Below are 14590 nucleotides of genomic sequence, written 5' to 3' on the forward strand. Positions count from 1 at the left end.
CAAGATTGGATTGAGTCTACCTATTTAATTAGGAATGTGTCTTGGCCCATTGAAGAGGGAGAATTCAGAAAATACATGGCCGTGCTCAAATGCATTACATAGTAATCATTTGTTCTGTGAATCTAACTCAGTATTTCAAGAAAAGATTTGTAGACTAATATGATCACGACATGAGATGCAATCATATTATCAAATCGACACACATTGACTTAAGAAATTTGAATATTGCTCACTTGTCTCAGACAAGTGGGAGATTGAAGGAGTTATGTCTTCGATAAGTGCAATTACTAGATATATCAAGGATCACGATTATGGAGATAATTTTTTCATTCTATAGGGTCGTCAATGTTTGGTGCTAGATATGACAATTGATCTTTGAGCTAGCTTAATGGCCCAGAGCCTTATAGAATGGATCCTACAAGGTCACACATAAGAGTATTGGGTTAAACAAGTTAGAGGCCCATTATTGGGCCTCATGAGTTCATGACATACCATATTGATAATTGGGCTTGGATAGTTAGAAGAGTCTAATGGGTTTTGGACTAGACATGGTTTATTTCTAGATATGATCTATAAATAAAAAACATGCCTAGGATTGCATGAAATAACAATTGACATACAATGAATTGTCACACAAGCAACCAAGCTTCCCAAAACTCTAACCCTCTCTCTCTCTACTCGGCCCTCTCTCTCTCCTCCCTGTCCTTACGGCCCTCCCCCTTGGGTGGCGCATGTGGTGGCGCGTGGGTGGTGTTGTGGTGTATTCGTGGCTCAAATCTCCGTTGAAGGTTGATTGAAGTGTTCAGTCACAACTAACTAGCATTAGTGGAGGTTTAATCCATGCTCGTGGACTAATTAGAGGAATCACACGTGGGGTTCTTGTTCTCCTTATTGTTCTTGTTCGATCACTTGTGGAATCACGCTTCAAAGGTATAATTCTTAATTCTTTATGTGTATGCATGAGATCCTTGGTTTAGGTGCGTGCTTTATGAATATGATTCATATATTTCCGCAATTTAGTACCTATAATCTCCTACAGCACGCCAGTAATTCTCTTGGATTTTATTCAAGTTATTCACAGGTTTAAAGAGAGATTTATTGGGGTGTTACAGTAAATGTGTTTATGTCTAGATATTTAGTATCTTCTAAAATGTTTGATTCTCTTCAAAATGCCTTAAAACTCAACACTACTTAAGTAATAATGTTATTTTGATGTGAATTTATTATTATTCCAATTTATATAAATTTGTCAAAAATAAGCCAACCTTTGTCCAGTTAGCTCAAAATAAGTCAACATTTTGATTAACTAAAAATAAGTCGAACTTTATAGAGTAGCTTCTCAAAATGAATCATGACCCGTTGAATTTTAGGAAAACCGGTTATTTCGGTAATTTATGCCACATGTCATTATGGGGTTGGTCTTTTAAAAAAAACAAATTAATTTTTTTTTATGAGTAGTTATTTAAAAAAAATTATATCAAATAAAAAATAATAAAAAAAATAATCCCACAGCCACCCCGTACCCACTGCAGCCCCCATCATCATTAACTTCCCTTCCACCGGCCGCTGAGACTACCCCATCCTCCGGCGCCGGCCGTCGATCCCACCCCAACACGTACTCACCCCTCTCCCTCCTCTTTCGCTCCCTAGTTCGCCGGCAATTCGCTGGAAGGAAGTGTGACATCCTTAACATTGCTTGTGCGGTTGCGATGAACCAATGCTTGGAGGATGCGTGCCCTCATCAATCTTGCGATGAGATCGAAGCGAAATTGGGGCTTTTCAATGACGTACTACTGCCACACACAATTTCAAGTAGATGCAAAATTGGTGCTGCTGTGGTGGTGCGAAAGTGGCGGCTAGAGCTGTAAATTGGTGGGTGAGTCTGGTTGTTGTTGTTTGCGTTACCGAGGTGGCGATGGTGGTGTAGGTGGTGCTATCGGTGGGAAGCAGGAAAGCGAAAAGCTAGGGAGGGATAGGGGTGTTGGGTGGGAAAAGCCGAAAAAAGAAGGGGGTGGGGACACCGGCGCCGGGGGATGGGGCGGGCTCACCGGCGCCGGGGGATGGAGTGGTCCCGACCGGAGGCCGAGGGGTGGAGCAGCCTCCGACCGGTGGCTGGTGGAAGGGGAGATGGTGGGGATAGATTTTTTTTTTTTAATTTGTTTATTTTATGTAATTATATTTAACATTAAATAAATTATTTTAAATTAAAAAAATGACTTGATTAGTAGGTGGCAGGTCATTAGACTTATTAAAATAAAACACTATTAAAAAGTCGACTTATTTTGAGTTAAATGAAAATTTGGCTTATTTTGAGCTAATCATGCAAAGGTTGGCTTATTTTTGACAAATTTTCCTATATGTTATTATTAAATAAGCACATGTTATTTAAATGTAAATTGAAAATAACATGAGTTGGGTTGAAGTAATAAATAAGTAAATAACATATTGTTGTAACAAAATAATACAACATTTAAACAAAATAACATAAAGTGTATGCAAAATAACTTAAATATATCGTGTAAGGAGTACCATGATCCATAGTACTCCATGTAGTACTGTCAAAACGGTTTGAAAGTTCGGGTTCGGTTCGGTTTGAAATCGGTTCGGTATTAAATCGGGTCGGTTTGAAATCGGTTTAAGTGTCTTGCAGGTTGATTTCAGTTCGGTTTAAATTATTATCGGTTCGATTCGGTTTCGGTTTATTCTTGAGCGATTTTAATTCGGTTCGGGTTGTAAATAGTCCGGGTAGTAAACAGTTCGTTGCAGACGGGTCGCGATTTGTTAACGTTTCGGTGTAAACAGTTTTTATCCCAATTCAAACAGTTTCGGGTTGAAAATCGGGTTAGAAACAGTTTGGTTCTTTTTCGGTTCAGTTTATAACTAGTTCGGTTCTATTTCGGTTCAGTTTATAACTGGTTCAGTTCATCTACGGTGTAATGTTATTTGGATCGGTTCCATTTCCAGTTTACTAATTTAAAATATGGTTTGAGTCGGTTTTCAGTTTCAAAAAATCAATTGTTTATCGAGTCATTTAGATTCGGGCAGTTAAATGATTTTGGTTTGAAATTTGATAATACTTGCTAACCTTTTGTTGGTTAACAAATTTTATATTAAGTCGAGACTTCATCATTTCTTAAATAGGCATCATATTATATACAAATTCTCATTGATTTTTATAAATACATATCATATTCTGTTTCATGTTTAGCCATACCAATCTTACTAGTTTGTAGCCGATTCGTTTATAACCGGTCCGATTCATAAAACAATTTGGTTTGCAAGTGGTTCGGTTAATAAACAGTTCGGTTTATATACAGTTTGGTGCAAACGGGTCACGGGTTGTTGACGGTTCGGTGTAAACGGTTTTTATCTTGGTTCAAACGGTTTCGGGTTAGAAATAGTTCGATTCTTTTTCAGTTCGGTTTGATTTCATTTCTGTTTAGACTGGTTCGGTTCATTAAAGAGTTCGGTTCTTTTACGGTGTAACGTTATTCGGATTGGTTCCATTTTGGGTTCATTCACATACAGTTCGGGTCGGTTTTTGATTTAAAAAAACGGTTTTTAATCGGTTCGGTTCTTATTTGGATCGGTTTGTTTCGAGCAGTTAAACGGTTTCGATTTGAAATTTGACTGCACTAACTCCATGAGTATATAATACTAATTGGTGTAAGTGGTGTAACACTATTAAAGTCTATATCTATAACTCGAGAAAATACAAGTTCATCAAATTGATAAACTTGTAATGTTTATCTAAGAGTATAATTGTCACATTATGCATTTAAGTATGGGTAAGTTTGTACTTTCACTGATAAAAGAAGTTAACATTGTTAACTTTCATGAACACTGCTGTTAATGGAGGACAAAGTATTTGAAGAACGTTAATGGCGAAATCAGCCCTCTTCAATGGTGAAACTGAAGCTCGCGAGCAGCATCAATGGAGGAGGATGATACCTCTTCCCTTTGGGGTTAACCATGCCCATTAATTTTCCACTTTCTACTAGGGTTTTCGTTTTATCCGGCGGCGAAGCCGTCGAAAATATGGTGATTGACATTGTGGTTCATAAGCAGCTTCAATGTAAGAAAGAAGAATGCATCAATGGAGGAAAGAGGAAAGCATGAGAAGCTTCAATGGCAGAAAGAGGGAAACGGCGTTAATGACGGTTTCTTAGGTAGTTTACAGCTGGATGTTGATGTGGGCCATTTACTGTTCGAGTTATTTACTAAATAGCCATTTGATAAACATAAAACATTAATCTTGAAGATCAATGAGGCCGGCTCCTATAACTCTCCTCAAATTATACGTAGTACTTTCGTACCAACTTAAGATGAACGGTTGTCATTATTCTAGTTACGCGTGTCATAAATCTACCTCCTACATTTTCATATTTTAGGACCTTCTAACTTTTACTCTGCACATTTCTCTCTCCTCCACCTTCTAGATTTCTCTCCTCCATTGAAGAAGCTTCAAAGGTTAGGTTTTTTTTTTCTCCCTCATTTTAAAATCATCATATATTAATTTCTTAATGTTCTATTTATCGCTAATTTCATTGTCAGTAAATCTTATTAAGCGTCCGTCTAAGGTAAATTCTTGAATTTTTTGGCAATAATTTCTGAAATTATGCAAAATTACAACGATCGATTATGTTTCTCAAATTTTTTATGTGCTATTTACGTTGATATTCTTAATAGAGAAGAATTTCAGCTGATTTTTGTAGCTTAATGTGATTATTGCTTCAATTTGTTGCTAATGTGTTGCAGGTCGTTGTTTATAATCGTTTATAATAGGATCGAACTATGAAAACAGATCGTACTTTCATTTGTCACGTAGTTTTCTTAACAGCATAATTAGTTAGATTTAGGAGAAGATCCTAAGAATTTTATATTTTTTAATTATATATTTTGTTTTTTTTTAAAAATATTTTTAGTATGATTGTTTGTACGATGTTAATATAATTATATCCGTTTCTTTTCTTTTCTTTTTTTTTAATTCAATTTATTTTTTATTAATTTAATTGCATACTTTTTCTTAGATTAATTTTTTCATTGTTATATTTACTTATTATTGCTTTTCAAAAAAAAAAAATTTGACTTATTATTTTAGTGCATTTGCAATATGTTACACTGTATGTATGTTATTGCTTTTCAAAAAAAAAATAAAATTTGACTTATTATTTTAGTGCATTTGCAATATGTTACACTGTATGTATGTTATTGGCCCTGGTTGGGAGAAAGCTGAAGCCGAAGCTAATTGAGTTAGCTGATTTTATTAACTGATTATATTATATAAAAGTGTTTGGTAAATAGCTGATAGCTTAAAGGTGATTGAGTATGTGAAATGACCAATAAGCTAATTGTGAGGTAGGTAGTTTAGATAGGATTTTAAATTAAATGAGGTTATAAGTGTTATTTCACAATAATTAATGAATAAGCTAATTGAAAAAGCTCCTAAAATGAGCTTTTTCAAAAAGAGCTTATTTAGTGGAATAATCTCTTTCAATAAGCTTACTACCAAACACTTGTATTAGCTTGTTTGACTAGTCAATCAGCTAAAGTTAGTCAAATAAGCTAATATACCCCTAATAAGCTTACTACCAAACCGGGCCATTGTTTTACTTGTATTATTTTGGGGTTGGTTTAATCAAAATTAATTTACAAGATTCTAAGATGATTAGAACTTGAATAATTTTTGGGTTATTGACCTTCCCTTATCTCTGGTATTATTCGTAACATACTCTGTATTTCCATTTTCTTTCTTTTTATTCATATTGGCTATAACATATGATTAACTTTTTGTGTTGCTAGAAAACTAAGTTTTGCACTTGTTCTTTGTTTATGTATCAATGCAATTTGCTTACTATGAATTATTTACACTAGTTTTGTACCTCGTGTCAAATTTTAAAACATATCATAATACAAAGTTCGTGAGTAATATGATGTGCTGTTGTAACAATTTGCTCTCTAGTATACATGTAATGACTAATATTAATATTGGTGAAAATGTTCGATTAAATACATAAAAAATTTTTTTTTAGCAAAAAATAAATTAAATTAAAAAAAATGATTAGAACCTGTTGGGTTGAATCGAACCAAAACTTTGAGCAAAGGTTGAATATTTCTTGACCCGTAATTTGAAGGTGACCCGACCCTGATTGATAGGTCTACATAGTAATTTTTTTTTGAATAGAATTAAATTAGATTGTGAAGTATATTATTTTAACCGATTAGTATATATTATAAATGGATTTTTTTACGTTTTGAATTACTTCTTTTGCTCCAAAAATTATTATAATATAAAAAATAAATTATATGATAGATTTTGAGAATTATAATCTAATTTTTTTTTTTTGAATAAAATTATAATTCAATTTGTGGTATTTTATCGAAAATAAAATTCTAAACTAACAATTTTATCGTAAAATTCTATCCAAATTTGATTAAAAATAGAATTCTAAACTAATTTTTTTTGTCATATGAAGTCTATCTAAATCCATCCAACTTGGCGTGACACTTGGTGAACAATTGGTGAAAAGTTGGAACACCGTGGTGTGGCTAAAATTTTAGCTTTATATATTAGTTATACTATTTATATTTCTATCGTTTACACAATACCATCCTCTATTTATTATGTACAAGTATATTATTTCTTGTTAATTTTTGAATTAAAAATTCTTTCATTATTAGTTTGTTTCTCTTCCTTATAGTGTTAATGTTATCAATAGTAGACTGTAATTATATTCTTAAAATGTGAATTATTTCATATATAAATGTTATTTGGTTACAGTTTATTTGTTCTGTTGTTTTACAGAGTATGATTCATTTCGTTATTATGTTTATCATTGACCGTTACTTTATACTCTATCCAATTCTATCTGGTCTTCCCACTTGGATTTATTTATTTATTTAGGGAAAAAAAAATTATATAAAAGAAAAAATGCGTGATCTGTGTTCATAATTATTCTGTTTGTTTGTTTCAGGGCATAATTATATTTGTGTAAATTTCGGTCTATAATGTCATTTTTAGTTTATGTCATCCTTTATGCTGCCATGGACTGGTTTTTTTTTAGGACTCTATACATATTTGTATAAATGAAGATTATAGGATAAGTCATTATCCATCAACTATACTCTGATTTGTTCATTTTCCATCTAGCAATATCATTTGTCTAAGTTGAGTACCTATGCTAGTAACACCCTCAGCAATTTTTCCTGAGTTTTTCCCCAAAAGTAATATAGGGGGTCTACTAAATTGTCATTCTGTCGACTTCTTAAAGTATTTTTCATTGTGGTTGATTCCATCTTGTTAATTTGCAGGTTGTAAGTCAATAATGATGGATGGGTTAGGTTATCCGTCAGTATATAAGAAGATACAAGGGAAGTCTAACTTCATGTCTCAGTTTGCACCCAGTTTGCACCAAAGGAACTGTAGAGCTCACAATTTTAGCAGTCCTTATGTAAATGGTTGCTTACGGAATCCCGTGTTGTACTCATACCAGGGTACTGGCCTGACAAACGTACCTCCACTATCCTCTCCTATTTTTGTGCCTGCAGTGGCTGAGAAAGCAGAGAAAAACTTCGTGGTTGATTTTCTTATGGGAGGGGTTTCTGCAGCCGTTTCTAAGACTGCAGCTGCACCCATTGAACGAATTAAGCTCTTGGTTCAGAATCAAGATGAGATGCTTAAAACTGGCCGATTGTCTGAACCATACAAGGGTATATCCGACTGTTTTGCAAGAACCATTAAAGATGAAGGCATGATCTCTCTTTGGAGAGGAAACACAGCTAATGTTATCAGATACTTTCCTACCCAGGTCAGTGGCTTCCTTTTTTTGGCTTGTGCCATAATGCAGAATATATATCTTCTTTGACTTACAATCAAGCCCCCTGTTTATTATTGATGAATGTTATGAATTCATAGCATAAGTATTAGTAAAGTTGTTTATTTAATCCTATTGTCTTCATGTCTTGTATCTGGGGCTAGAGAAGACCAACCGCTTAGAATTAAGAGAGAGACAGAAGCATAGGGGGTATTTGGTGAATGGATTAGCTAGTTTTTTCATTGACTTTTGAATTTTTGAAGTGGTTAAGCAGCCAAATTAATAGTGTTTGATTCTTATTTTGCTAAAAGCTCAGGCAATACTGATAAGCTAGCTTTACTAGCTTTTTGTGGTTGGCTTTTGGCTTGTAACCCTCAATTTTAGGGATGTAGTACCTTTGAGCCCATTCCAAATATGGGTATGCTGTGCGATAAGGCTTGAAGCTTTGTGAGCTCATATTCCAGGGCTTGGCTTGAGCCTTTTAAGCCAATTGAGCCTAATGTAAATATCTGAGGTCCAATCTCAAATGGCTTTAGTAACATTTGGGTCAATTCTGCGTGACATCAAGGCTCAATCGAGTCCAAAAGTCACCTGCTAACTCTAAGGCCATGCCTGGATTCCATGTAATAATTAAGAGGATAATATTTAAGGGGGCTATATTACTGAGGGAATAATACAGGGGGCAATATTTAATTTTTCATAGTTTGGCAACAATGCTGCTGCAATAACCTCATTTTGAGGGGAATTATTTACCCTCTTTACTTGTTTCCCCAATAACCTTATAGGGTGTTTCTTTTTTACTTCAATATTTCCATCATCTACTGACTTATTCATCGATATGGATCAAATACTTTCAACCAACTTTTACCCCTGACATGCTATAATTATGCAGCTATCTGGCTTTTTTGTTTGTTACTGCAGCAACATATTAACATGTATATTTCCTAGGAGCTAGCACACAAGAAATTCATAGTGCTTCATACATTATGTGACCCTCAAAAATTAAATTCCTTTCTTTAGTACTGCAATGGCCATAACATCAGGAGCTAAAAGCCTCAAACAAACTGTCCTTTTTGCATATTTTGCTTAATGACCAACTAGTCATTAGCAATAAATTAGCATAGAATTACAATTCAGGACATCACTATGGTGGATATTTACGTCAGCAAGACCAAAAATTAAAGAAGCAACAAATCCACTATAGACCCTTGTAGTCTGCCAAAAGTTGTCAAACTAAAGAAGGCAAAGATAGGTAGTAGAATACAATACTAACTGGGTAAGGAATTCATCATTAAAGCGCATTAACTCAAGACCACCTAGATCAAGCATGTGATGGGGTTTTAAGGTGTGTTTTAATATTTAATTGGTGCTGGACCAAATTAAAGTGGGAGAAATAATATAAAAATAGTGGTTTTAGACACTATGCCCATTTTAGAAGTATTGCAAGTAATTTAAGACAGCCTAATATGAAAAATGGTGTGAGTAATGTCCTTAAAGGTTATTTTGCATAGCTACAACCAATATCAAAATTTTCAAATGTCTTTGTAAATTTATAATAGTCCAATAGTACATAAAAGCAATCGATATGAATATTTGGTCAAACCAACGAGTAAAACAACCTACAAAAATAGCTAATTGCTGAACAAGGCCATAGTAGATAAATGAGTTACGTAAAAGAGTGGTGTTCAATTTTGTGGCTGTGCTAAATACACAAGTCTCTTAACTCTTCTTTTCCTAGAAAGACATATACGTTATAGACGTTCCAAATTCCATTGTGGAGTCCAATATAATGGGTTTGCTAAATACATGACTCTTTTAATTCTTCTTTGCCTATTTGTTTCTCATAATGTTTTGTGCTACTCCTGCTAATTGGTTATTGATGTGTTTGTCCAATAGGCCCTGAACTTTGCTTTCAAGGATTACTTTAAGAGGATGTTTAATTTCAAGAAAGACAAGGATGGATACTGGAAATGGTTTGCGGGAAACTTGGCATCTGGTGGCTTAGCTGGTGCTACATCACTTTTCTTTGTGTATTCTTTGGATTATGCTAGGACTCGGTTGGCTAATGATGCTAAGATTGCGAAGAAAGGCGGTGGTGATAGGCAATTCAATGGTATGATTGATGTTTATAAGAAAACACTCAAAACAGATGGTATAGCTGGGCTATACCGTGGTTTCACTATCTCGTGTGTTGGAATCATTGTTTACCGTGGATTATACTTTGGAATGTATGATTCACTTAAACCTGTGGTGTTGGTTGATGGACTACAGGTAATATACCTGTTTTTGACAAGTTATTTCTGCATGCTGTCAGTTTTTTATGCTTCACAAATGCTTTGCGCATGCATGATTTTGTCTTAGTGGTTGCTCAAAGCTTAATACTCTTCCGGTTGTTTAACTAATACTGGTAATGTTGATGCTTGCAGGATAGCTTTGTTGCCAGTTTTTTGCTGGGTTGGGGTATCACTATTGGTGCTGGCTTAGCTTCCTACCCTATAGACACTGTGCGTAGAAGAATGATGATGACCTCTGGAGAAGCAGTTAAATACAAGAGTTCTATTGATGCATTTCAACAGATCATGAAGAAGGAAGGCACAAAATCTCTCTTCAAGGGGGCTGGTGCCAACATTTTGCGTGCTGTTGCAGGTGCTGGTGTGCTTGCTGGTTATGACAAGCTACAGTTAGTTCTCCTAGGCAAGAAATATGGTTCTGGTGGCGGTTAAGTTCCTATGATGACGATCAATATTAAAAGAACACTGGTGTCTTCTGGGCATTATTTAAGCGTATAATATTAGAATAATTTTGATAGAACCAACATATCCATTTATGCTTCCTCGTACTAGTGGTTGTTTATCTTCACAGGACTGTCTTTCTGAATTTTGAAGTGTTGTCATTTATGCTCAAGTTCAGGTTTGCATTTTACTTTTGGATGTCTTGTGCCATGAATATGAAATAATTGAATAGACAATGTATTTTGTTGGAATTGTTAAATTTGGAGAGCTGCTGCCTTAGCCGTTTTTAGTACCATTTGCTAATTTACCCGAGCTGCTCATCATAGGTGTTCTTTTTTGCCCCACTCCATTGTCTTTGTAATTCATGTATGGTTGGCAATCACAAGCTGCTTCTGATATTCAGCTAACAGCAATTGGAGAAAACTGAGGACGGACGGATTGACAAGTTATAGGTGGTGGTAGGATTTTATTGTAAACTAGATTAGTACTCGACTTTGTTTATGATAGGAATGATGTCCTTCAAACAAGTGTATTATTCTGGTAGAGGGTTTGGAATTATTAGAAAGTTAATTATTTAGTGAGGTTAAGTGATCGGATTGCCTAGGTGGGGGCCGCTTCCGATCAGTAATTTTAATGAGTAATTATTATTACAGCTTAATATTGACTGAACCCTTTGGGTCACACCAAGCAACAAACGATTTGACACGACGAATTTATTCGGAAGGAATCAATGAGTAGTTCGAGTGACTAATATTTAGACGTCGGAAATCGAGCTTGGAGCGTCGAAATTGAGCGTCGTAAGTCGAGTCGAATTAATTAATGACGATATAGTAAAATCACTAATTAATCAACAATTTACCTAAAATACCCCTAGCATCGGAATGCCTCAAGCAAATCGAGTGCTAGGGGCAAAATGTGTTTAGACACATACCTAGCATGCACCAAGCCACACACATAACAGCAGCAGCCCGCATGTGCGTGCGTGTCCTTTTACGCTTGTGTGCGGGGCAAGTGTGCTAGTGCCTTGCTGCTGGCGCGCCAAGCCCCGCAACCAGCTAGCAACGTAGCTTGCTGGGCTACGTGTGCTAGCATTGGTACAACTGTAGACCTCGGCCAGCAACCCGCACTTGTGTGTGTGGCTTCCTGGGCCGAGGTAGCAGCAGCGCACCCAAGCAGCCACGCTAGAGGCAGCAACCCACACCCAAGTTGCCTTGGTGCCAAAGGGTGGGTGCCACGTGGCAGCAGGTGATTAGGGGTGTTTGAGTGTAGGTGGCCAATTATGGGGAGTGCTTGGGGATTAAGTTTGGTCCCCCCCTTTCCCTTGTGGTCCTTACCTAACCCCTCCTCTAAGTGTGACACTTGTTGATTTTTTAGTTGTTGGTTATTTAATGTTATTTTTGATTTAAAAATAAAAAGAGAATATTGATTTTACAAACTCTCCCACATTGATGGGAGAGAAGATTTCACTCATGAGTGTCCCTATAAATTACCCAACTTGGGGTATGGGAAAACTCACTTGAGTAAGAGTTAGAAAAGACATCTCCATTGAGAAAAACTTTAAACTCATAATTACTCGATTAGTTTGGTCGGGCTTGGCTAACCTCTAAGCAATGGACCTAGTCAGGGTTGTGTTGCGGGTGGATACCGTAGGAGGTTTTCGCCCGTTGTGAGACTTAATAAGCTTTCTCAAGTAAGAGCTCGGGGTACGAGTGAAACACGCGTCAAAGGTAATTTTGTCTTTCCTTTATTCTTGCTAATTATGTCTTTTGATTATATTAATTGTGAGTGTGATCTTGGCCCGGGTTTTATTTTTTGCGATGAGTCGGACTCATCAAAACCCGGAGCCTTGCTCATTTATTCTTATAATTATAATTTTCAAGGTGTTTTTATGGCATTATTTTTCTGGTTTTATGTTGATAATTAGATTAGTAGCTCGGTTTTATAAATTTTAATCTCGTTTTAAAGCTGATTATAGCCTCAAACCAGATTTTCGCTCAAAAAAGTGAATTTTGGGTGGAAAAGGCGTTCTGGAAATGTTTTAATCATTTTAGGAATGTGTTTTAGGCCAAAATCTGACCAGAAATGCCTTTCGAGGGGTTTTTCATTTTAACGAAAATTTTTTAGTCTTTCAAACCTTAAATCTTAATGGCATATTTATGGTGATTATGTATTTGGTTCTTTCCTTAATGTTTCTGCATTTTTGAACCTCTTTAAGCATAGTTACTTGGTAGTAATTATTGCTTGAAAGATTGGTTAAAATTTTCACATAATTGCAAAACCATTGCATTTAGTGTGAAAAATTTATTCTTTTAGCCTCCTAAGTACTAAAGATCCAATCTTTAATTGTTTTAAGTGGTTGGAACTTTGAGTTACTGAATTCCATGAATTTTTGGTTGAACTTTTAATTTAATCATGTATTAAGTTAATTGGAAACATAAAGTTTGAATCCTGTGATAGAAATTTCATTTATCTTTATATTGGAAGATATAATTTCTCAAGGATTCACAAGTTAAAGTTAGAATCTTTATTTGAATATTTTTGTTCATAATTCCAACTCTCCTTTATTTTGTCAAATATCATGATTAATTTAAGTTAATTAAATTAATAGTGAGTATTTCCCTTATTCATTTTGTTGCATCAAGTAGATCCAATTTTATTAAAGAATAATTCTTGGAAATAATTTGTGTTTAGTGCACTTGGGTGAATTTATTTAAGTTAGACCTGTTATAATTTTCATTTTCCTCATTATAATAATTCTAAAATTAATTTGGAATTAATTATTTAAGTCACGCAAAACTTGGGTTAAAATCCCGAGGCTATGGCACGAATTAAAGATTGAGGCAAAACCTCCCTTGGCTAGCCGGGCTGCATGTGGCTGCCAAAGGGGTTGCCTCGTGTGTGTGCTGCATTGCGTGGCTACTGCTCGCTGCCAGTAAGCAAGCAGCAGCAGCAACATGCCGTGCGCGCATGGTTGGGCGTGGCATGGTTGGTGCGAGCGTGAGTGCTTGTGTGCGTGTGATGCTTGGTGCATGAAAAGGGTTTGGTGCGCGTTGAAATTGCTTGTGGAGTAATGTAGTGCAATGAGCTCGCGCGTCAAGGCCATCATGGGCCACGACTTGGTGTGTGAAAGTTCGCTGATGTGGTCGGTGTAATGTTGTAGACCCCCATTTGTGTCTCCCCTAAACCAAACACAGTGATGAATACCTTTCGCGTCGAATCATAATCGAATGAAGTGAAAGTGTGGAAAGTCTAATGTTGCGGTTAGTTTTTATAAAAAATCTCTCTTTCTGTTTTCGAAAACTTACTCTATTTTATGAAAATAGCCAATCCAGTTTAGTTTGGTCCATAACAAGGGTTCAATAATAGTTTAGTTGGATTGGGCTCGAAAAGAGTTTTCCAACAATATATTATAAGCCCAATTCCGATGAATAATGAGGAAGTTATCACCAAATTACTAAACTGGGCCCGATTTGATCTTTATATGCGGCCCAACGATCTAGAGGAGGGCCTATTATGAATTGTCATTCCTAATGCAATTAGATTTGATTATAGTCTCCTAGAAGGTTCTTTTGAATCCTAATGGGATTAGGATTGATAATTAAGTTTTATGAGTTTTATTTGGAATAAAAGAAGTGTTTTGAATGAAATTACGAGTTTACCCCTCGTACGGACTTTTATGATTTAATTTTATTAAAAATAGAAAACGTGTGGGAAAATCTCCTGCAGCGCCGAACGTCAGGCCGTCGCCCAGCGACAGACCCTGTCGCGCGGCGACAGGGGTTGTTGTGGCGACATCGACGTGTTTTATTCCTCTTCAAACTCTGATTCTTTGTTATCGTATCCAGACTGTTTTCATTATCAATAGCGTCCTTAGACCTCCGTTTTTAATCAATCAATTCTCCATCAATTCTGACCAATTCCCATAAAAAACCCAGAATTCTCTAATTCTTCTCTCTCTCTAAGCTAAAGCTTATTATTTTTCTCTATCTCCTTCTAAACCAACCTTTTTACAAACAAAATTCCGCATTCACAAGATCTAGACAC

The 14590-nt window shown here is 35.6% G+C and overlaps 1 protein-coding gene across 2 annotated transcripts; it reads left to right on the forward strand.

Moving 5' to 3' along the window:
* Positions 1 to 4322: 4322 nt before the first annotated feature.
* On the forward strand, positions 4323 to 10841 carry LOC110732145 (ADP,ATP carrier protein-like). Of its 2 annotated transcripts, none has more exons than XM_021912060.1 (4): positions 4323 to 4470; positions 7312 to 7808; positions 9711 to 10085; positions 10241 to 10841. In XM_021912060.1, the coding sequence occupies exons 2-4, from the start codon at positions 7326 to 7328 to the stop codon at positions 10535 to 10537; spliced, it is 1155 nt and encodes a 384-aa protein (XP_021767752.1). In that variant the 5' UTR covers positions 4323 to 4470; positions 7312 to 7325; the 3' UTR covers positions 10538 to 10841. The 2 variants fall into 2 exon arrangements, with proteins under 2 accessions (XP_021767752.1, XP_021767753.1); XM_021912061.1 differs by lacking the exon at positions 4323 to 4470 and adding an exon at positions 4560 to 4580.
* Positions 10842 to 14590: the final 3749 nt, after the last annotated feature.

Source organism: Chenopodium quinoa, unplaced genomic scaffold, assembly GCF_001683475.1.
Source record: "Chenopodium quinoa cultivar QQ74 unplaced genomic scaffold, ASM168347v1, whole genome shotgun sequence".
NCBI classification, from domain to species: Eukaryota; Viridiplantae; Streptophyta; class Magnoliopsida; order Caryophyllales; family Amaranthaceae; genus Chenopodium; species Chenopodium quinoa.

Coding starts and splice junctions, on each gene's coding strand:
- LOC110732145 (XM_021912060.1), top strand. CDS start 7,326: ATGATGGATGGGTTAGGTTATCCGTCAGTATATAAGAAGATACAAGGG. Junction 7,809..9,710: donor TCAGATACTTTCCTACCCAG/GTCAGTGGCTTC, acceptor TTTGTCCAATAG/GCCCTGAACTTTGCTTTCAA. Junction 10,086..10,240: donor TGTTGGTTGATGGACTACAG/GTAATATACCTG, acceptor TGATGCTTGCAG/GATAGCTTTGTTGCCAGTTT.